The sequence below is a fragment of the Triticum aestivum genome, chromosome 2A (assembly GCF_018294505.1).
Source record: "Triticum aestivum cultivar Chinese Spring chromosome 2A, IWGSC CS RefSeq v2.1, whole genome shotgun sequence".
NCBI lineage: Eukaryota > Viridiplantae > Streptophyta > Magnoliopsida > Poales > Poaceae > Triticum > Triticum aestivum.
In genome coordinates, this window is record NC_057797.1 from 16,210,884 (window position 1) to 16,234,546 (window position 23,663).

Consider the following 23,663-nt stretch of genomic DNA (forward strand, 5'->3'; position numbering starts at 1 on the left):
GGCAGGCAGCCATGGCGGCCGGCGAGGGGATCCTGGCCACCGGCGATGGAGGTTGTGGTGGCCCAGTCGCAGCCCGGGAGGAGAGAGGGGGGGGGGAGGGGATCCATGTTCGTGAAGGCTGAAGGTAGGGGATGAAACGCATAGGGAAGGAGGCGGATCGCGCGGGGCCACTGTGTACTGCGCGCAGGCCAGCGTGGCGTGCGAGCCGGCTGAAAATTCGGCCGGCGCACCGCTCCCAAATGTTTACCAAATGGTTGACAATAGGCCATCTTTTATCTTTATCTTCAATAATTAATCATTCCTAAGAACATGGTGATACAAATTATGCTAAAAGATCATCTCTTGTCTTCTCTTAAACAAAAGAATACAAGCATTTTTTATGCGTCCTCATTTCTCCATCTCATCATCTATCCTACGTGGTATTTCTAAAATAGCACCATTGTACATGCAGCAGTGCTACACACACGATGCAGGCAGACGATTTATGGACGATATCGCATATCAGTGCGTCCATTTATATTATCAAAGTGGAGCGGACGGCAAGATTGACATCGTGCAGCTGTCGTGCATGTAGTGCGTCGTTTGTATAGTAGTTTCGTTGTACATGACCGATGACGACGATGTTTCCCTCGGGCCGTTTGTTCACTGTTCTGGTCTGCACCTCTACGGAACGGCCGCAGCACGGAGGCATGCATAGACTATTCTACGGTCTGGGTGATCAGGGGAACATCAGAGTTTAAGAAAGAACGTTTTGGGACCCACCAACGGCATGCCTAATGCTAGGCTTAAATCCTTGCCTCCGAGCCCGGAGCACACCCGAACGGGTCAACTCCTGGTTATTCCAGAAAGAAGCGGGCGAACGGCGCAGTGCAAATTCGCTGGATCGGTGGAGTTGGAAAAATCGAGCTCCACAAAAACGAGGAAGCTGGAGTTGAAGAGAATTACGTTGCTCTGCCACCGCCAAGTGACTCGCTCGACCAAAGCATCACGTACCGATTCGCTCCAGGTCGTCTCTCTTGCCGCGGGCAGTCCCTCCCCCACCAGGCCTATGGCCCAGCCCATCGTTTCCAAACCTTAGCCTGCTCCTGATGGGCCACAAAGGGGTGATTTTATGGGCTTCAGGCTCGCTACCTCGTCCGAGCGAGAGAAGTCGTGACGCCGAACGGATCGCTCGATCCGGGATCGATTGCGAGAAGCTGGCGCTGGATTTGTGGCGTCGGAGTTGAAGATTTTCTGGCCATGGAGGGCTTCCGAACACGCCCTTAATGTGCTCCCGGTTTGAGAACATAATTTTTATTTTTTATTTTATACTCGTATGAGGGGCCGTTCGAGGGAGTGTTTGGTTGAAGTTCAAATAGTGTATCAACTACTGCCAGCGTATTAGTGGCCATGTTTTTAATTTAGTCAGGAAGATTGTTTTTAGCAGATACAGTATGTCAACACGGGTAAAAAAAGATTACAAGGCGGCCGTAAGTGTTTCTGTAGGAACGTGACAACACAAATCCCTTGCTTATGGCACGTGTTAATGGTTAAAAAATGGTCCAAATGGTTTCAATAAATTCGCTATTTCGCTGCCTCTAGTCTCGAGAACTTCTATTTTGATCTTGTCCAAACTTGTCTGTATGTCCTGACCTGTCCCTCTTGGGGTGCCTTACCCTTCCTTATATAAGTTGAAGGGGCCGCCTTACATGTAGAGACCTGCTAGAACTACAACTGGTCTTTTTATTATTACAAGCTGGATATTAGTCCAGGTCTTATTCGAACGGTCCAAAACTGGCCTGCTGGGCCAGCCCCATGTTAGGCCACGTTCTACCTCCGTGAGGTCACCCGTATTCTCTTCCGCACCAATCAACCCAGGCCGGGTTTGTCCTCCACCCGGTCATGCTTCCTCCGCCGAGTCTTGCTTCCCTTGCCAGATATAAGGTTTTTATCTCGTGAATGAATAAGCTTTGTTGGCTAAGAAGCAGGATTACAATCCAACCGGTGAACATTATTGAAAGTAGAAGGCGTGTATAGTTCAGGTGAAGACATCTTCTTCTCGTTTCACTCAACATAGGCCCTATTTGTTTGAGCTTTTGCTTCTGCTTTTGCCGGGTTTTTTTTCACTTTGGTAAAAAGGCAAAAAAAGCTTCTAAATAGGTGCCTTTTTATTCTGGCTATGCCTTATACCATTATATAACAATATTGATTCATAAGACAAAAAACGAAGTAAAAGGCCCCTATTTAGAAGTTTTTGTGGTCTTTTTTATCAAAGTGAAAAGGCTGTAAAAGAAGAAGTAAAAGTCCAAACAAACATGGCCATAGCACAATGGTGAGCCGGAATATTTTGTTGGCAAAGTTGCTTACGCTAAATCAAACAGAGTGTGAGAACGGGGAGCATGCTTTGCACAACACGATTCGGACAGTTCCATATTTGCCTTGCCAAAGACCGGCAAGAACACCAAGCCATCTGCTCCCCGGCACCATTGGTTAGAGCATCACCGAGATGGATGAAAAACATAGGCAAATTTATTTGGACGCGACGTCATCCCCTCCATTGATGCAACACCTCTGAAAGAAACTAGCCTACCCTATCGCCTTGCCGGAGAGAAGCGCCAGGGTCCTCGTCCAATCCCATCACCGGAGCAGCGAACATGAGGGACAAGGATCCTCAGCAACAATGGCGGAGGGATAGGCAGGCAAAAAAATCGCCTCAAAATCGCCTTGGAGCGGTTCCTGATGGTAGTTAGCGAGACGTGTGATGACCCACAAGTATAGGGGATCTATCGTAGTCCTTTCGATAAGTAAGAGTGTCGAACCCAACGAGGAGCAGAAGGAAATGATAAGCGGTTTTCAGCAAGATATTCTCTGCAAGCACTGAAATTATCGGTAACAGATAGTTTTGTGATAAGGTAATTGGTAACGGGTAGCAAAGAATAAAAGTAAATAAGGTGCAGCAAGATGGCCCAATCCTTTTTGTAGCAAAGCACAAGCCTGGACAAACTCTTATATAGAGAAAAGCGTCCCCAAGGACACATGGGAATTATCGTCAAGCTAGTTTTCATCACGCTCATATGATTCGCGTTCGGTACTTTGATAATCTGATATGTGGTGGACCGGTGCTTGGGTATTGTACTTACTTGGGCAAGCATCCCACTTATGATTAACCCTTATTGCAAGCATCCGCAACTACAACAGAAGTATTAAGGTAAACCTAACCATAGCATGAAACATATGGATCCAAATCAGCCCCTTACGAAGCAACGCATAAACTAGGGTTTAAGCTTCTGTCACTCTAGCAACCCATCATCTACTTATTACTTCCCAATGCCTCCCTCTAGGCCCAAACAATGGTGAAGTGTCATGTAGTCGGCGTTCACATGACACCAGTAGAGGGATGACAACATACATCTCATCAAAATATCGAACGAATACAAAATTCACATGACTAATAATAGCAAGACTTCTCCCATGTCCTCAGAAACAAACGTAACTACTCACAAAGCATATTCATGTTCATAATCAGAGGGGTATTAATATGCATAATGGATCTGAACATATGATCTTCCACCGAGTAAACCAACTAGCATCAACTACAAGGAGTAATCAACAGTACTAGCAACCCACAGGCACCAATCTGAGGTTTGGATACAAAGATTGGATACAAGAGATGAACTAGGGTTTGAGATGAGATGGTGCTGGTGAAGATGCTGATGGAGATTGACCCCCTCCCGATGAGAGGATCGTTGGTGATGATTTCCCCCTCCCGGAGGGAAATTTCCCCGGTAGAACAGCTCCGCCGGAGCCCTAGATTGGTTCCGCCTCATGGCGGCGTAGTCTCGTCCCGAAAGCTTGCTTATGATTTTTTTTCTCGACGAAAGACTCCATATAGCCAAAGATGGGCATCGGAGGGCCACCAGGGGGCCCACGACGCAGGGGGGCGCGCCCCCACCCTCGTGGCCAGGGTGTGGCCCCCCTCTGAAACTTCTTGCGCTCAGTATTTTCTATATATTCTGGAAATAGCTTCCGTGAAGTTTCAGGACTTTTGGAGCTGTGCAGAATAGGTCTCTAATATTTGCTCCTTTTCCAGCCCAGAATCCCAGCTGCCGGCATTCTCCCTCTTCATGTAAACCTTGTAAAATAAGAGAGAATAGGCATAAGTATTGTGACATAATGTGTAATAACAGCCCATAATGCCATAAATATCGATATAAAAGCATGATGCAAAATGGACGTATCAACGTGTGCTGGAGGATGCAAACTTGGTGATGAGGTAGCAAAGGCAACGGTTTCTTGTTGAAGGTCTTCGGATCAGGTGAGATTTTTGTCTAGTAGTCGGCGCTTGGCACTCTTTTGGGTGGCATTGACATCGGCTCTTGTAGTTGTGTTTGGTGTCTTGCAGTGGGATACGTGAATGGCGGCAGACGGCGACGTTCCGCTTCTTCAACTGTGTTGGATGAAGTTGATGGCGCCGAGATGTAATGGACACGGGGAAGAACCCCGGCCGACGTGCCACAAAGCCTCGGTCTCGTCGATTGCGGCGGTCCGGTTCATCGGATCGAAAAGTATCCTTTGTATGTAAGGCACCTATGCATGCCTCATGCCTCATCGGATCGAAAATCATGTTTTTTTTTCTTTTTGTTTTGTCGACGAGATCTTTGCAAGATTCTTTTACGGCGCCACGTGCGTTGCGCTGATAGGCAGCCAAGATTTCTTTTGGTTGGCAACTTGACAGGCAGTCAAAGTAAACCTGATATGCAGTGTAGTGGACCGCTTGCGTGTGTAGGAAGAAGAGAAGCAACAAAGGGCCGTCGAAAGTGGGCATCCGAACCGCAGGTGTGAAGTGAGAACGCACGGCAGTACTACAAAGTTAAAGTTGGAGCACATGGCGCAGACGAGGAACGACTGCCGTCGGCGGGCAGGGGATAAACCCATTTTTTGATTTTAATATTACTACTAGGAAACGGCTGCAGCGACTCGGCCGGCCCCACCCCCACGGCCGAAAACCCCCTTTCTTTCTATTTCTATTTCTATATAGGGTACATCGTCTGCTCCTCCCGTTCCCCTCCAAAAACCCAAACCAAAACCAAAGAGAGCCCCCCACCCATCCATCGGCTTCGGCTTCGGCGTCGGGCGTCGGCGTCGGGCGTCGGCGGGCGGCATGGTGGTCTGCGTTCCTGCCGCCGAGACCCCTGCGCTGGAGCTGGGCCCTCTCCACAGCTCGCTCTGCCTCGCGCCCGCCGCCTCGCTGGAACTTCCCCTTCCCGGCATGGCGCGGGCCGACGCCAGGCGGCCGTCGGAGGGCCCCGATCAGATCCCAGGCAATCCACCTCGCCGCATTGCGCGCCTCGTCCATCTGGATCCCGCGCACCTCGCCGCGGTGACCGCGGCCCTTGGGCTCCACATCGCCGGCGGCGCAAGCCCGATCCCCTCTCTCGTGCAGCGCAGAGACGACGCCTCCGACTCCGGCTCCGGCTCCGGCTCCGGCTCCGACGACGACACCGGCCATCCTAATGACCGGCACCTCTGCTACCCACTCATCCAGTTGCTGGAAACAGGGGGCGCCCGCATCTTCTTCCCAGGCTCGGTTCCAGACCTTCCCGACGCTCCGCAAGGCGGCGGCCTGCACAGGTACATACCATATGCGCCGACCATCGCCACCCCTTCGTCCTGAATGTCTGATTTGATTCCGCGCAGTTTCTCCACCAAGTCCAACCTCACTGCTCCAATCATATTTTTTTATTTTTTCTGTACATTTGATTTGATTCCGTACGCTACACACTCATCGTCAATCAATCCCATTTGGTAATGGTCAGATCGTGCCCGTCGTGCGATTGCGGTCCTTAGTTTGAGCAGTAGCGCTTTTGGGTGCATTCACGGATGCTACTTCTGATGCGGTGGAGTAGTTTTCAATGTCTTTCCTTTTCCATAAACAGCTTTCCTTTCTAGTATTTCTGATGTGTCCTTTTTGTTTGTGTTTTTTGGTCCGTGTCTGGTGTTTTTCTGTGTCCAAGACTAGCGGTAGCGGGGCAGGGAGCTAGCTAGTTGCTCTTAACTGATTATAGTCAATTGATTGGCAGTACACAAGTACCTCAACCTATTCAACCAGGGACAGTCTTTGGAATAATAAACCATGCGGTTTCTTCCACCCCAAATGTTGCATCCACACATGTCCTGCAAATGATGATGTTCAAAGCAGGGTGCTTGCTTGGGGGACACAGCGGGCCATCAGCCATAACCTTATTTCGATTGATCCAGCCGCAGCCGTAACCCATCTTGCTTTCTGCTATCAACTATGCAAAGCAAATGGATATTTGAATGCATTTGTTTCCTGTCGATGCTTTCCAAACAATGTCAGAGTTTTACTTGGAAACTACCATCCTTGCATGTAGATTACATGTTTAGCGCCTTGGTACATCAGGGTTTGAGCAATCTGAAGCCGGAGGGACACTAACCCTTTTGATCACAGTGTAGAGTTATTTTTTCTGAAGACTCTAAGCAAACTTCCATTGCCTACCTCTTTGCATGCTTTCCTGTTATATGTCGGTTATGGTTGATCAAACTTGGGGCTAAATCTTTCGGTGCTTGGCCATGGAGCCATCTAGAATGCCAAGAACATAAAGACACTTCATACCTCGCTCTGATCTGTAACACCACATCCAGAATGGCTTTCACACCGTGATTGTTGTCTCCTGGGTCCTTTGGAAAGAAAGGAACAAACACATGTTCAATAGCTAAAGGAGAATGACCCAGGATGTTATCTTTGCCATCTCTAAAGAAAGGGTGCCGTGGAGGATGCGAAGAGTCATGGAGTACTATAGAATGCTTGGCCGTGCGACCATCCTGTGCTTATTTGCTTAATGTATCTTTTCTTATAGGGTGATTGCCTGTTGCTGCTCTTCAGTGTATAGTTCTAGCTGTTTGTCTCTTGCTGTTGTATTGAATCTTTATCTTGTTTCTTGATACAAATATGGGCAGTCCCCCTGCCGGTTCTCTGCAAACAAAAAAGTTTTGGCTCTATGTTGAGGCTGCAAATAAGACTTTCTCACTCTCGTCACAGTTCACAAGTTACCTGTGTACCTACCCAGAGCTTTTGCTTGTTATTTCTGTACACAAAGTTCTCTTCGTATAGAAAAATGTATTTCTTGAGGGTAAACTACCTACTGAATATTTCCGAAAGAAAATTTTCCTAGTGGATCCCCTGTCTAATGCAAACCACCAAGCTTTCTTGCTGATAATCTTATCGTGTGTACACCAACTCTGTTTCAACTGTTCTGGAGATTTTGAATCACTACTATTATGGCATACACATAATACAATTCTGTATAACAAGTATTTGAGGGCGAAAAATATTCATGGGTCAACGTGGGACCAAAAACAGCCCACCTGAACTCATCATTCCATTAGAAGACAGATAACAATTTCTACATTCATAGCAAAATCTTACAATAAGGGAAATGTCGTTTGTTTTTTTTGCACAATTTCTAGTTCACTGTGAATAGCATGTTAGGTGGTTTAAATCAGTGCAAGTGGTCCATAATATTTACATTGGTTTCCTAGTAAGTCAAAATTAGCAGATACGCAGAGAAGAAGAATACGTAGCAAAACAATGTTAATTCAAGCCTTTCAGTAGGTGATAATACTTCCATTCTCAACATGAGTCATCACTACTAAATAAATAAAAAGGAAAAGATGCATATACATCACACTGATGCCTTGTAGAACATTGCAGACAGCCAGGGGGCTCATCACTGTCAGGTTATTGAAGCCACATGTCATTAAAAAGCGTAGCAGTTATACAAATTGACCCGTTTCAAACCAAAAGACGGAGCTGTAATTTTTAAGCAAGGTCCTGCTTTAAACCAGGTACATTATGAAAACATATATTTAAAAATTCCAGCTGAAGCTAATAAATCCTGTTCTGTTTGTCTTTACATTATGAGGTTTCTTTTTGGTATACATCATGCAATGCATAGTTGAATTGATGTTCTTGGTGAGGACAATAGTGTCTTCGATGCTTTATGATTTATAGAAACTTCCAGAAACCTTGTATTTATGCACTTCTTTTTGCGGGTGGTGTATTTATGCACTTTGAAGTACATTATGAAGTTTTAATCTTGACCATATTACAGGATATCCGATGCATATGGCAATCCATATATCCTCAAGGCAGGCACAGAAAGCTTTGCAGGTCCTTGTGAGCTGACCAATGAAACGACAAGGACTTGGGTCATTAGGCTCAAAATCACTACCAAACTCGTTTCTTTAAGTCAGCAACATCTGCATGAGCAGAATTGGGAATTGTCTGAAGAATGCTTTGCAGAGGTAGCTGGGCAATCTTTAGAGAAGCTCCTTGAAGTTGCATGTTCCTTCAGTGATGCCAATTGGTCTGATGTCCATATCCACAACAGCTGTCTGTTTTTGACGCACTTGTTGATGTCCTATTCAATATACAAGACCTACGTTTCAGCAGATCTGGTGAGGTTGCTGGTATTATTAATAAGATGGTGAATGCTTTCAAAGGAGTGATTGAGGGGACTTCAAATGAAATCTGTGGCATCAAAGAATCCACCATCCACCCAGCAACTTTCGTTCTCATACAAGTCCTGGAATTCTTCTGTCGTAACAAAGATATGGTGCAGTCAATACTTGAATCTGGAGATTACAACACTGGCCCATGCTCTGACATGTTTTCTTGTTTGGCATCCAAGCTCAAGGAATGTGCAGAAACAGTTTTCCAACAAAAGGGACAAAGGTACATATTTGTGTTAAATAACATGTATTATGTTCTGCAAAAGAACCGCCATTCAGGATTACTCCCTCCGAATGTAGCAGCTACTTTGGTTTCAGTGATTGACCAATACGTGGTGAGCTACCTTGATGAGTACTGGTTTCCACCTATGCTGTTGTATCTGGATGGGGATTCTCTGAAGAAGCCACGTCGTTCATCCCTGCATAATTTTATTGGAGAATTCTTCAGAACATGTAATGGCCAGATGACTTGGAAAGTTCAAACTGAGCTTAAAAACATACTACGGGAAGAGATAGTGAATTTGATCGTTCCAAAATACGTAAACTTCTCAGAGGTGCTGCAGGCAAATCCAAGGCGGTGCTGGTCGTCTTGGTTAAAGGGGATGTGGCGAACAAGATCTGAGAAGCTGGAGTGTACTGGTGCAGATTTGGCAAAGGTGATTGGAAGATTGTTCGAGAGATAACAGGCGGCAGGTAACACAGAAGAGAGGGCACACCAGGCTTATATGGGCGGGTGCATTTATCCTATATTAGCATTTAGAATGCATTTTGTGTGATGGCTCCATATATGCGACATTTTCTGGTATGAGCCTGCTTGCTGTATTAGCAAGATTTAGCGCTGGAGGTTCCGGATAGAATTTAGTGTATGCTGCATATTACCTGCAGTTTTGTTTCTGTCGTATATATAGTTTTTTTTGTTACGTGTATGTAATATGTAGAGGAACTTCCAGTTTTGTTTGTGTAAAATGTATAGATTTTTGTCTCTCTCTATCTCTCAAACACGCACGTGCTGCTAATGTTGGATATAGATAGCATGTTAGAAATGGTAAAAAAGTAATGTTGCGGGAAGATATCTGACCTGGCTGGCCATTGTAGACTAGCTATTTTATACTGGACCTGTTTGTTGTGGTGAATGAGCGGCATTGTACAATTGCTGATTCCTGCGATGGAAGTGGAACTAATTTGAAATTCAATTTTTCGTACATGTGTACATGTCGCAGGCTTTGTATGCTAGATGATGGAGCAAATGTCCACCATTGTGGAAAAGATTCGATGCAGCTTCACCACTCGGGTAGGAATTTTTCTTAAGAATTTCTTTGTACTAATTTCAATAGGATTTGTAGCGGCCATTCAAATCTCTTTGAAACAATCCTTTGTTTTTTCTATGATGCAATCAATCAATCCTATATTTTTCCTAGTCTCGTGTTCTTGGAAACCTGCGAATCAAAAAGGCCCTTAATGTGTGTGTGCTTGTTGGGTATGGGTGCTTGTTTTTGGCTGAAGAAAATACAATTTACCTAAAGTGAAGTGGAACAGCTTACAGGTACGTAGTACTCAGATTTGGACATTATGGCAATAATAACAGCAACAACAAAGTCCAAAACATTACATTGATTGAATACAAGCTTGGTTTGCAAGAGTTGGAGAACAAGCTCCTAAACTAGTGCACACAGCACCTCACAACCACACGGGTTTACATGATTCCAAATATCCAAATACAACCCACTAATTACATAGAACACAACATAAGCAAAAGTACAGCAAATTGTTCTGATAAAAAGCAAGATCTCAACAGTCCACTCGCCGGATAGTCCTGCCCATGCCTGTCGACCCAGGGGTCGAACATGACCGGAACTGGAGCACGAAAGTCAGATCACCGTCGGCGACGAGCGCCCAGACGACTCGCAGTTGCCTCTGGGTCAGCCGGTCGGGAGCGCACAACCAACAGATCGGCATCGCGCCTCCGGAGTCCTGAGAGAAAGCCAAAGGGGGATGCAGCGCCACACGAACCCGCGCCACCGCCGACCAAGTCGGATCCTTGAGCGAGCTCGCGTACGGACGTCATCCACCACCACCACCCACGCGATTCCATGGTTCCCATCGGCGGCGACGGAGGGGATGGAACGGAGGCCGGCAGTACTGGCGGCTGCGGCTGGAGGTTCCGCCCGTGTCGCCCGCCTATACTATCCTATCCTATCCTATCCTTCACAGGGAACTAACAGCAGAGGGCGCTGAAGGTCTCCTCTATAGCACGGAGTAAAGATCAATAGTGAAGTTGTTGATAAAATATATGGAAACTGTTAATGCTTCCCTTTTTAACTGTGATATCAGCTCTCTTTCTGCACTCAGCTTTCCATAATTTTCCCTAAAAGCTTTTGGTATATGCCACTGCATGATTATGAGTTTATCTCCTCGAAACATTTCCATCATTTCATGGTTTTCTAAATTATGTGCTACGAAACCACACACTTCTCCTGAAATGCCAATTTGGCAAGGTCAAGTGACAACAACTGACTGAAATGAACATTTCACATGACCTGTAAAATAACTCATATTTTGACTAAGCCCAGGATTCCATAAGGTCAAGTACAATGGACCAGCAAAACATGGCTGAACAACTCAAAATCATTGGGTTAATCCAACCATTTGAGATGTGTTCCTACAATAATTAGTCATGTTAATCTCTTCCGGTCACTAAAAATTTAAGAAATTCCCAGATGAGGGAGACCCTCCTAATGTAACAGCTAGTGTGATGGTTCCACCAAAGCCACCTGGGTTCGAGTCTCCCACCTACACCCAAGTGCAAAGCTTCCCTTACAGTTTTTCTTGAAAAGAAAAGACAGGGTTTTTCCTCCCTTTCGCCTTTTCTTTTTGAAATTCAGATTTTGTAAGCTTCTCATGAACATGCAGAAACACATACAAAATTACAAGCAAAAACAGAGAGCAAAAACAGAGACTTAAAATTTATATATACCTTCACAATATTCTGTTACTCGATCGATACACTAGGTACAATTGCAAGCTTCTCAACATAATGCCCTTTCATGTTTCTTGACTTCCTGGACAATTCAGGGTGGCACCGAAAGATATAAAGTGTTTCCAGTGACGATGGCAGATACGGTAAAGATTGAAGCTCTGTGCAGTACGACATTCTCAGCCCCTTCAGATATGAAAGGCTCATAAAGTTCACAGGAAATGATGTTGCAGTTACTTCAGGGCACCTCTCAATCACCAGATATTTTAGTGAAGCAAGATACTGCAATGAGGATAGAGAACAAAGCGATTGACAGTTGCGAATGCACAACTCAGTGAGCACTGTGCAGAACTTAACTGTTTCCGCTAACGGAAGTGATGTGATGTTAGGAAGGTCTAGAATCTCCAAATAAGACAAACAAGGCAGATCCTGAAGAAAGCTTCTTAGTGTCTGGTCAGTAAGATTACACCGAGAGAGCTGAAGCCTTTGCAGAGATACCAGAGACCCCAGTTGTTCAGCAGCAGCAAGCTGCTCAGCCCCACTTATGTTTAACACTGCAATGGACTGTATATGATGTTTGTAGAGTAATCTATTGAGGATGACAGAACTTGTGCAAACGTCCAGCTGGAGCATTTCTGAACTTGAAGAAAAGGGTGCAAGCCTCATATATGGTATCAACCGTGTTCGTTCGATGGTAACTTCACGAGTAGCTTGGCAGAACAAAGGAATTTTGATCAATTCTGGACAATCCATTAGACTTACCCTTTCAAGGCATGGAAATGAGTTCTTGTCCTCTATGCCAGCCCACTCACACAACTTCGGGAAATCATCAATTTCAAGGACACTTAGAGATGGAAATGCCACATCACCGGTGCCATAAAACTCATGTCCAATTCGATCAACTGCACACATCTCCTTCATGTGTAAATATCTGAGTGATCCTAAATTTCCCAATGGAGGAAGGATGCACAAGCTCCTGCAATTGATGAGGCGCAAAGAACGTAGTTGCTGCAGTGACTGCAGCCAACTAGGAGCTTTGGCGCCACAATACCTTCTAATATTAAGTACCTTTATGGCATGGTGAGGCCGCAGACCTTCAAGCACCTTTGCATCAGCAGGAGGGGAGCTATTTCTACTAGCTGAGCTCCATTCCAAATTCAGAAAATTAAGATAAAGTTTCTTATTCAACTCAGCTTTGCGGGCTTCTTCATAGCCTGAAACATTTTCTAGACATTTTATTACTAACCCATGAAGACCATCAATGTTCCTCAATTCTTCTGGTTTGCGCCCTTCCAACTTCGCAATGTGGAGCTCAAGTGATCCCTGAAGGTTTGCTAGCCGGCCAATGCCTACCAGTCCTGCAGTATACTTCATTTCAACCATAAGATGCCGCAAATTGACCAACATACTAACGCTCGCAGGAAGCTTCTCAAGGGAACATTTCCCAGAGATGCACAATGTTTGCAGATGCAGAAGCTTGCCAATCGACTCAGGAAGTCTCTGGATGGAGCCATGGATAGATAGGTAACGGAGGTGCAGTAAGTCATAAATGCAATGAGGTAACTCTTTGGAGTTATAGCCACTGAGATCAAGAACACGCAAATGTTTGGACTTCTTCAAGATACTTTCTAAATTCACAGCAAAATCCTCTTGGAAGCAACTGGAGGAGGACGGAAGTGATGGTTGGATGAACAAGGTGAGCAGCTCTGGTAGCCCACTGAAGCTTGTGAGACCAAGTAGACTCTTCACAGTGACGGACAGATGGCGCACTGTTGATGGGATGTCACATTTCATGCCATCCTCAATATGGAAGCAGTCCTCCGCTGCAACAGACTTTGCAAGATCATGGAGTAAGTCATGCATTAAGTAGTAAGTACTGGATCCAAGCTTGATTTCTTGGAAAAATGAGCGTGAAAGGAGCAGACCAAAATATTCTCTGGCTATGTCTTCCATGCTTTTACCAGCCCTGCCTTGTGGTTGAACAAAGCCCTCGGCAATCCAAAGGCGGGACAACTATGTTGGATCAAACTTATAGTTCTGTGGAAACAGACTGCAATATGCGAAGCACCGCTTGAGGTGTACCGGTAGGTACTTATAGCTCAAGCGCAGGGCAGGGAGAAGAGCATTGTCTTGTAATCCTGTTTTCATGATCTTCATCCAGTGATTTTTGCTCCTTGTATCTCCCAGCAAACCTCCCACCAGCTTGGCAGCCAGAGGTGACCCATTGATTTTTGCAGCAATCTGCTTCCCTATCGGGTGAAGATCTGGACAGGCATTGTCGCGACCACTTGGAAAAGCATGTTCCTTGAGGATGGCCCAGCAATCGTCGCTATTCAGCGGATTTACAGGGTATAGATGCGATGCACCGAGGAAGTGAGGCACGGTGTTCATGCGAGAAGTTGCCAGAATTCTGCTACCAATACCTGCCGACTGTAGAGGAGCCATCATGTCCAGCCAGGTATCGTCCATGCCATTACAGATATCATCAATAACAATGAGATACCTCTTGGAGGTAACAAGTCGACGGAGCTCGGACTGAAGCATTTGGAAATCCGCCATCTTCTCATCGGATGCATCCCAAGCTGGCTGGGCTGACCTTAAGATCTCCGCTGCCAGGTCCATTCTGTTGGAACTAGTGGAAACTGAGACCCAACATCTGACATCAAAATGCTTGGCAACTCTTGTATCATTGAATACCATCTGAGCGAGCGTGGTCTTCCCAATTCCTGCGGTGCCAACAATGGAAACCATCATGTGAGGTGCAGGAACCTTGGCGCACAGCTTGACGAGCATCCGCACGACGTCATCCCTGTCCTTGTCGCGCCCAACAGACACCCCCGCCTGAAGGACTTGCCTGCCTGAATCAGGCAGCATCGGCTGCGGTGGCAAAGTGCAGAGCAGGTCGCCAATCTTGCGAGTTTCTTGATTCACCGCCTTGATGCCCCCCGTGAAGCTGTGGGTCGGCTTGGACGCAAAAAGTGCAACAAGAAGGCGGCTGCAACCACACCACCTCAGAGCGGAAAGGAGCTTGGGTCCATGGGCAAGGATCTGGACCAGGGAGCTGGGCTGAAATTTACCGTACTGGACCTTGTCCTGCAGGAGCTGGATGAAGTGGACGGCGTCCCTGGCCTGCAGAGCCAGCGCCTTGTCGCCGGCACGCTGCGGGTAAGCGCCGGCACAGATGCTCCAGATCTGGAGCAAATGGGCGACGAGAAGGTCCAGCACGGGGTCGGCGACCTTGGAACGGCACCTCGTGAGCTCCCATTTCCGACGGGCCCTGTGGCAGGAGTGGATCTCGGCGGCCAGTCCCTCCATGGCCCGAAACGCCGAGAGGACCAGCCGCAGCGCCTCCGCCAGGCTTGCAGCATCCAAGCCGCCAGCTTCCTCCATGGAGATGGAGATGGAGATGGAGGGCTTCATCCACCGGCTCTTGCCGCTAGCGGCGGTTTCATTTGGGCGTCAGACTCGGAAGTGTGTTGGGTTGGGTGGTGCCTCCTCTGAGCTCTGAACTGATGATGGTTGCCGCTCTCGACGAGCCTTATCTACACTACACCAGGCAAAAGCAGTCCACCACTGCCATGCGTCATAATCATCTACTACAAGAGCAAACAGTGAGCTGCTGCGCCCCACATTGGATGGATCTGGGCGCTCGTTTTCAATCGGACGGGGCTCGGAGCGAATTCCGAGCACCTCAATAATGCTCGTTGTCAACTTTCTTCTTCTTTCTGATGCCCCGTCCCTGTCCACTTTCTTCTTCTTTCTTATAAGTATTCCCTCTGTCCCAAAATATAGGGAAAAGTCCAAAACAAATCTTTAATTTGTAGGTGAAAGCTAAATTAAACCCCGAACTCTCAATCCCTGAAATCAGCACACCAAACTTTCTAATCCCGGTCTATTTTAAACCTTGACAGAACACAACCGGGATTTGCTGAATTGGGCCGGCCCAGTAGCGCAGTTGCTCGCGCGCGCACACTAATCTGGTTTTTTCTTAGTTTCTTCCTTTTTCGTTTTCTTTTCTTTTTTCATTTTTACACATGTCTAATTTTTCTCAGTACCCAATGTACATTTTTAACGCACACATTAAATATTTTTGGATAAAATTTTGATAATTTCAAATACATTATGTACATTTATAAATTACATGTTTTAAAAACTGTTTGAATACATGGTAATATTTTTTCAACCACATGTTTTACATTTCTTAATGACAATAAATATTTTATAAAACTACACAACACTCTTTTACGTGGTTCAACATTTTTAAATTTGCACACACTTTTTTCAAGGACATGCCACATATATTCTGTTAAGGTTATGACACATTTTTTACACCACACAAACATTTTTTTAAACTTGTTAACACATTCTTTTAAAAATGTCACAAACACATTTTTTGGAACTCGTGATCGTTCTTGAAATGTTAATTTTTTTGAATGTATAAAACATTTTTTTTGAATGACACAAATAATATTATACATTGTATTAACATTTTGGATTGGCCCGTACATTTTTTAAAACTTCTGATATTTTTTAGATGTCACAAAATATTTTCAGGTTTCATAAAATGTTTATGTACCAAAACGTGTCCGCACTTTAATATTTTGTTCAGGTTGCAGAAGAAATGTATGTTTCAAAAAGTGTTCGCACTTTAAAATTTTGTTCAGGTTTCAAGAAATGTTTATAAAGGTGTTCGCTTTTTCAAAGTTGTTGGTTTTTTAAAAGTATTCGAAATTTCAAAAGAGTTCCCGCAATGTTCAACGATTTCATAAATAAATACGTAATTTTGAAAATATGAAATATTTTTCATAGCATGTGAAAAACTGTTGGAATTCTGAACATTTTTTGATAAATGTGATTTTTTTGAAATCGGAAGCAGTTTTTAAAAAATGCTAATAGAGTTGATTTTGTGTGAAACACGAAATTCCAAACAGTTTTTAAAAACATAAAACGAATTGAATTTGTGCGAAAAATATAAAACAGAAACATTTTTAACTTTTAAGCAATTTTAGAAATGTGCGAACATTTTTTAAACCTCACGAATTCTTGTTGTGTTATAGTGGGCCGGCCCAAATTATAGTCTGTGAGAGTAGCTGGAATCCCGGCCGGGATTGTAGTCTTCCCAGTGTGCCAAACAGGTTTAGGGTCCAAAATAGACCGGGATTACAAGTTCAGAGTGCCAATTTCCGGAATTTAAAGTTCAGGGTTTGATTTAGCTTTTGTCTACAACTTCAAGGTTTATTTTGGACTTTTTTCCAAAATATAAGAACGCTTTTAACATCATACTAGTGTAAAAAACGTTCTATTATGGGACGGAGGGAGTAATACGTAATAACAAGAAAACCACGAGTTACGACACGCTCGCATCGACCGTGTGAATGCTCAAGTACGTGTGAATGCTCAGGTAAACTAGAGCATCTCTCTGTAGAACCCTTATTTCACGCCAACCTGTAATGTAAAATAATCGTCGATTTACAGTTTTACGTGGAAAAATGATTTGAACAGACATCTTAAACATCCCTCTCTAATCTCTAATTATTTTTTTGATAAAACGCCCCTTTTCAAAAAAAAAAAAATGGCGCGATAAATTGCCCCCGACCCGCAAAAATGCAGGTTTTTCCCCGCCCCGTCGATGCACTGTATAGTGGAAAATCAGTTGGCGGGAGGGACATTTCAGCCCGCATGCGTTCCTCTCCCCCATCGCCGCCCACCCGCCGCCTTCGATTCCGGCTATATCCGCCGGCTGAAACACACAGCCGGACCGCTGCAGACCGGGGTCCACCGCGCCGCTTCGCCGGCGCCACGGATCCGCCGCGCCCGGGTCACAGCCGCCTCGAATCGACCGCCGCTGAGTCACCGCTCGCCCTGAATCCACCAGTGAGTCCTTTTCTGGCCCTTCAAGTTAGATTTAGCGAACGATTTGCATTCATGCGAGCTTCGTTGCGATTTGTATATGGATTTGAGCCCTTGCGAGAAATTTTTGCTCGAGGATTTGTCCTTGTTCGACATCTCAGACATAGAGATGCTGCTCGAGAACAATCGACGGCAAATGGTGTTGGTGGTCCTCGCCGCGAAGGAGTTCGAGGATAGGAACAGAAAAAGACGACAAGGATCGACTGTCGGCCGCCTTTGCATCCCTCGCAGCCTCCATCTCGGAAATGTGATGTTGATGCAAGACTACTTCGCGGTGTCACCTACGTATCCGCCACACCTCTTTCGGAGAAGGTATCGAATGCGCGGATCCCTCTTCGTAAAAATAGTAGAAGCTTGCGAGGCCAATCCTTGATTTTTTACCAAAGGAGAAACGCCGCAGAATTGAAGGGTTTTAACACATACCCAAAAAAACTCGGCAGCTATGCAGGTGATTGCATATGGCATTCTGGTTGACTATGCTGACGAATATCTTCGCATTGGCGAAGATACTACAATTGAGTCAGTGCGTAGATTCGCCAAAGTGATCATCTGTGTCCTTGGTCCTGCCTATCTTCGGGCACCCAACGAGGAAGAGACAAAAATGTTGATGGCAACAAATGAGAAGTGAGGTTGGCTGGGCATGCTAGGAAGCGTTGATTGCATGCGTGGACTTGAAAAAACTACCCGAAGGCATGGCACGGGTAGTATTGTGGCAAGTCTCGAGATGCAATAATTGTGCTACAGGCCATTGCATCCGAGGATTTATGGATTTGGCATTGCTTCTTTGATTTGTCGGGTACTCTCAATGACATCAATGTGGTGCATCGGTCTCATTTGTTTGCTAGTGGTGATGCCCCTGCAACTACACGGTGAATGGGCATTAGTACACAAAGGGCTACTATCTTGCTGATGGTATTTACCCTTCTTGATCTATATTTGTAAAGACCATCAGAAACCCCCCAAAAGGAAGCAAGCTGGATTTGCAAAGGCACAAGAGGCTGCCTGAAAAGATATTGAAAGAGCCTTTGGAGTTTTGCAAGTTAGGTTTGCCATTGTTCGTAGTCCTGATCGTTTTTGGGGCAAGCGAACGCTGAACAACATCATGACATGCCACGTGATTCTTCACAACATGATCATCGAAGATGAGACGAACATGGACTTGAAGTTCTTCTACGACAATGTTGGTAACCGAGTGAAGCCATCTAGAGACCTTGACCGCATAGAAGCATTCATTCAGACATACCGGAAAATTGAAGACTCAAACACCCACCACCAGCTTCAGCATGATCTCATTGAGCACAATTGGCAAAGACATGGGCAGTAATAAAACGTGCCATTTTTACATTCATTTAGTTTAATTCATGTGTGATTTGTACCATTGTTGTATTTGGAATAATTCTTATATTGAATTATAAGTTTAATTCTTAGATTTAAATAATTATCATAATTTAGATGATTGTTGGATTGTAATATTCAGATTTTAATTTATTCGTAAGTTGAGAAAAAACCACGTGTTTTAAGAGCTGGTGCGAGCTGCAGGGGAATAGGCCCCGCAAGGCCGGACGGTAAAGCAGGATATTCTGTGAATATTCTGTTTTACCGTTCGGTCGCAGGCCGTGTCAGCCCTCAAAACACGTTTTTCGTGGCCCTTATGCTCACTTTAAAGTTTCGCGCGATAAGGGGTTTGCTAGAGATGCCCTTAGTGTTGTTTGGATATAGGGAATTAGATGTGAGATTTTAGAAAACGTGTTTTGGGAAGATTTTTAGGAAAACCAGTTTTGGTTAGTTATTCTGTTAAGGTTAGCATACATGATACCTTGTTTGGATGGATAAAAATAGAAAAAACCCAATTTTGAGTTCCTCCCAAAACAATTCATTGAGGTGCGGTGCTTTGGCTTGCTTTTGTCATCTACATGCACAACGATGGACAGCCATACCGTAAGCGCGGCCATCGCCGAGGCCCCCAGGGTGGTCGCGCTGCTCGCCTAATCGTGCTCTGCTTCGTTCGCCGGTGTCATCCATGTTGGCTCAGGCTCCATCGAAGAGGCACGTACATGCAGCTCACATACGAAGTACACGGCGTAAAAGCACGTTGATTGGTTCTCACGCCGGGCACGCATGTATAGCACCTAGCTAGCTGCTGGAAAATGATTCGCCGGCAACACCAGAGCACAACAGACATGCTAGGAAGGCGCGACGACAACGTACAAGCTGGAGCATATCGGACAACCACAGTGGTTGTGAAGTGGCCGATGGACACGACAGCTGCCGGCCGAAGTCCGCATCCGTCATGGAGGCTCTGGGCTAGATGGAGCATCGCAACCTGCTCCGGCTATCTGGACGAGATCGGCAACGACGTCTTGGCTTTGTCAAGCTGCTGTCGCGGACGGCGGAGTTTACCATGCTCAGCACGTTGGACTTCGTTGATCTCCTAATGCATATAGAAAACACGTTCGTATAAAAACGCTCATTAGTGGTTTCTGCGTAAACTAGGTTTAGTAATATCCACGAGTTAGTTAGATGATCCAAACAATGTTTTAGGTCGTTACATCAGAAATCGGGTTTAAAGAAAGGGTCTGTTTTATGTCTCATCTAACCTGATCTCCACTATGTTTGTGGTCTATTTTTTTGTCCCAGCTTTTTTTTTGTTATTCCTTGTTGCTGCCTTATTTATGGGAGGTTAGATGTGACATTCTTAGAAGACATCTAGATGTGAATTAGACAAACTGTTAAAAAACTAGTTCTCTATAATCTAGGTATCCAAACAACCGAGCATCTACAGCTGCATATGACAAATATGATTCTCAAACACCTACAGATGTGTCCGAGCAGTGACCGGGCATTCCTCAAATTACCACAACTGCATCTGGACACCCAATACTAGATTCTTAAATTCATACAAAAGCATGCAAATGAAAAAACCTACGTACTACGTAGATCACCTAGCTACTCCTCATCGGAGAAGTCGACTATCTTCGTGCCCTGCTCCGGGTACATGGGCGGCAACTGTAGCTCCGGCTCCTCCGGCTGCTCCGCTCAGCATCCTCCTCTGTCTCCATGTCAAGTTCGGCGAAGAGCGCATCGGTCGCCGCCCGCTCCTGTCAGAGGAACTCCCGATTAGCCTTCATATAGGCCTCATCCTGGATGGACTGAAGGATGGCATGCTGCTCTGCCATCTTCGCAGCTTGGGCGACGACGAACTCCGCCTCTGCCTCCTTCATCCTCATCCCCCTCTGGATCCGCCGCCTCCATCGGCTCCAGCAATTGCTCTCCCTCCTCCTCCTTCGGCTGCTCCTCCTCCTCTGGATCTAGCGAGCCCAGAGGCAGCCCGACAACGATGCGGGCGGTGCGCCTAGCCTGGATCTCCTTCGTGATCTGCCTCCGGTGCTCCGGCGTCAGCATAGCATACGTGGTGATCTTCTGCCGGACCATGGTGATGCCGGAGAGCATGGGAGAGCGGGAAAGAGGATGCGGACGAGCTCGGGTGGCGGCGCAGAGAGGGAGCATGTGGATGGGCTAGGGTTGGGGGCGCCAGCCAACTTAAATAGCCGGGCCTCGGGCGGTAGTCGGTGCGGCGGCACGCGACGTTCACACCGTGGCGACGGATGAGGCATCCGTCGGACCATCGGGTTTCCGGTTGATTCCACATGAGGCCCCATCATCAATCCTATGTGGCGGACACGCCCGGGCGCTGATGTCTACTACGTAACTTTATTCTTGTAGACACGTGTTGAGCCTCCAAGCGCAGAGTTTTGTAGGACAGTAGCAATTTTCCCTCAAGTAGATGACCTAAGGTTTATCAATCTGTGGGAGGTGTAGGATGAAGATGGTCTCTCTCAAACAACCCTGCAATCAAATAATAAAAAAAATCTCTTGTGTCCCCAACACACCAAATACAATGGTAATTTGTATAGGTGCACTAGTTCGGCGAAGAGATGGTGATACAAGTGTAATATGAATGGTAGAAATATATTTTATAGTCTGAAGAATTAAAAACAACAAGGTAGCAAATAGTAAACGGGCACAAAAAACGATATTGCAATGCTTGAAAATGAGGCCTAGGGTCTGTACTTTTGCTAGTGCAATCTCGCAACAGTGCTAATATAATTGGATCATATAACATCCCTCAACGTGCAATGAAGAATCACTCCAAAGTTCCTATCTAGCGAAGAACATGCGAAGAAATCGTTTGTAGGGTACGAAACCACCTCGAAACTATTCTTTCCGATCGATCTTTCAAGAGTTCGTATTAAAATAACACCAAATAATTTCAGATTCATAATAAACCAACACAAAGAATTTCAAAAAGTGCTCCAATATTTCTACCGGAGAAACAAAAGACGAGAACGTGCATCAACCCCTATGCATAGACCCCAATGTCACCGCGGGAATCCGCGAGTTGAGTGCCAAAACACATATCTGAATCAATATGATACCCCATTGTCACCACGAGTATTTATATGCAAGACATATATCAAGTGCTCTCAAATCCATAAAAGTATTCATATGCAAGACTATATTAATGAAGTCCGCGATACATCGATATAAACACACAATTACTGCTACAAACCCAAGAACAAGAGAGAGAGAGAGAGAGAGAGAGAGAGAGAGAGAGAGAGTAAACACACAATTACTGCTACAAACCCACAGCCCCGAGGATGGACTACTCCCTCCTCATCATGATGGCCACCGGGATGATGAAGATGGCCACCGGGGATGATTTCCCCCTCCAGCAGAGTGCCGGAACGGGGTCTAGATTGATTTTCGGTGGCTAGAGATACCCTTACTAGCTGTCTTGGTGAATTACACACAAAAACTACCAAGCAAGCCCTCTGCTCCACCTCCAAGGACCAGCTAGCAAGAATTTTCTGGTACACAGGCAGGAGATAGTACGGTGGGCTGAGGGGATAATTTTAATTTAAATAGGATATGCGGGAGTGTGCCAAAGTAGCACAAGTCTCCCATGGGCAGCCAGGAGTCTAATACAGTAGGATATATTCATCTTTGTACGCTCGGCCGAGATGGGCATGCAGGGCTAAAATCTTGCCCCTTTCGGAAACTTTGGTATAAGTATTTTATTTATTTATTTTGCGCTTCTGTGTAAATCACAGACAACTGGAAAACATTTTTGGTTCATTCGTTTCGCGCATAGGATGTGTTGAACCCCTTGTACCTATATATATGTGCTTAGTGCACGATCAATTATTATCGATGCACCAAACCATTCTCTACATGGTATCTATCGCAAGTCGATCCTTTCCCGCTTCTGCCTAACCCTAGCCGCCATCGCCTCGGGCTGCTGCCGCGATCTACCGCCGCCGTCGCCGCCGCTACCCCACGCCGCTGCTGCCTTCCCACGCCAGCCCCGATCCCTCCCGCTGGCCCGTTCCCGCTGGCATCGCCGCTACCCACGCCCGCCCGATCCCACGCAGCTGCCCTGTCGCTACCCGACTCGCTGGCTTCCCACGCCGCGCTGGCCTGACCCGCTGGTCTTCTCGCTAACCCGTCTCCCTCCCGCGTCGTCAGCTTCCCACACCATGCCGCTTGCTGCTAATTCTGTTGCGCCGCCCGATCACATCACCAGTGCCGCCCGCTAGCCACGCTGCATCACACCACCGCCGAGCCATGTCTTCCTCCGCCTCCTACTACTCCAACCCCTTCGCCAGGCCGGATCCCGCTGACATCCACGACATCAACATCCACGACCGCGTCTCTATCGTCCTCGATGCCACCGACGTCACGTACTTCGCGTGGAAGACGTACTTCTTGCTGCTCTTCCGCGAGAACAATCTCGTGGATCACGTTGACGGCTCCGTCGACTCCCGCGCCATGGTGGGTGAGGGAGTCCTGGATTATGGGGATATCCAGACAGCCGAACTATAACCTTTGGCCGGACTGTTGGACTATGAAGATACAAGATTGAAGACTTCGTCCCGTGTCCGGATGGGACTGTCCTTGGCGTGGAAGGCAAGCTTGGCAATATGGATTGTAGATCTCCTTCCTTGTAACCGACTCCTGTGTAACCCCAGCCCCCTCCGGTGCCTATATAAACCGGAGGGTTTAGTCCGTAGGACAGAAGAACAACAATCATACCATAGGCTAGCTTCTAGGGTTTAGCCTCTCCGATCTCGTGGTAGATCAACTCTTGTACTACCCATATCATCAATATTAATCAAGCAGGAGTAGGATTTCACCTCCATCGAGAGGGCCCGAACCTGGGTAAAAACATCGTGTCCCTTGTCTCCTGTTACCATCCGCCTAGACGCAC

General features: G+C 46.2%; 1 protein-coding gene and 1 pseudogene across 1 annotated transcript; one reads left to right on the forward strand and one right to left on the reverse strand.

Moving 5' to 3' along the window:
* Positions 1-5,066: 5,066 nt before the first annotated feature.
* LOC123184310 (uncharacterized) lies at positions 5,067-9,616 on the forward strand. The gene is made up of 2 exons (XM_044596457.1): positions 5,067-5,610; positions 8,112-9,616. Exons 1-2 carry the CDS (start codon positions 5,141-5,143, stop codon positions 8,488-8,490), a joined length of 849 nt encoding a protein of 282 aa, XP_044452392.1. The 5' UTR covers positions 5,067-5,140; the 3' UTR covers positions 8,491-9,616.
* Positions 9,617-11,468: 1,852 nt separating this feature from the next.
* Positions 11,469-15,009, reverse strand: LOC123187011 (putative disease resistance protein RGA1; annotated as a pseudogene).
* Between the last annotated feature and the right edge of the window lie 8,654 nt (positions 15,010-23,663).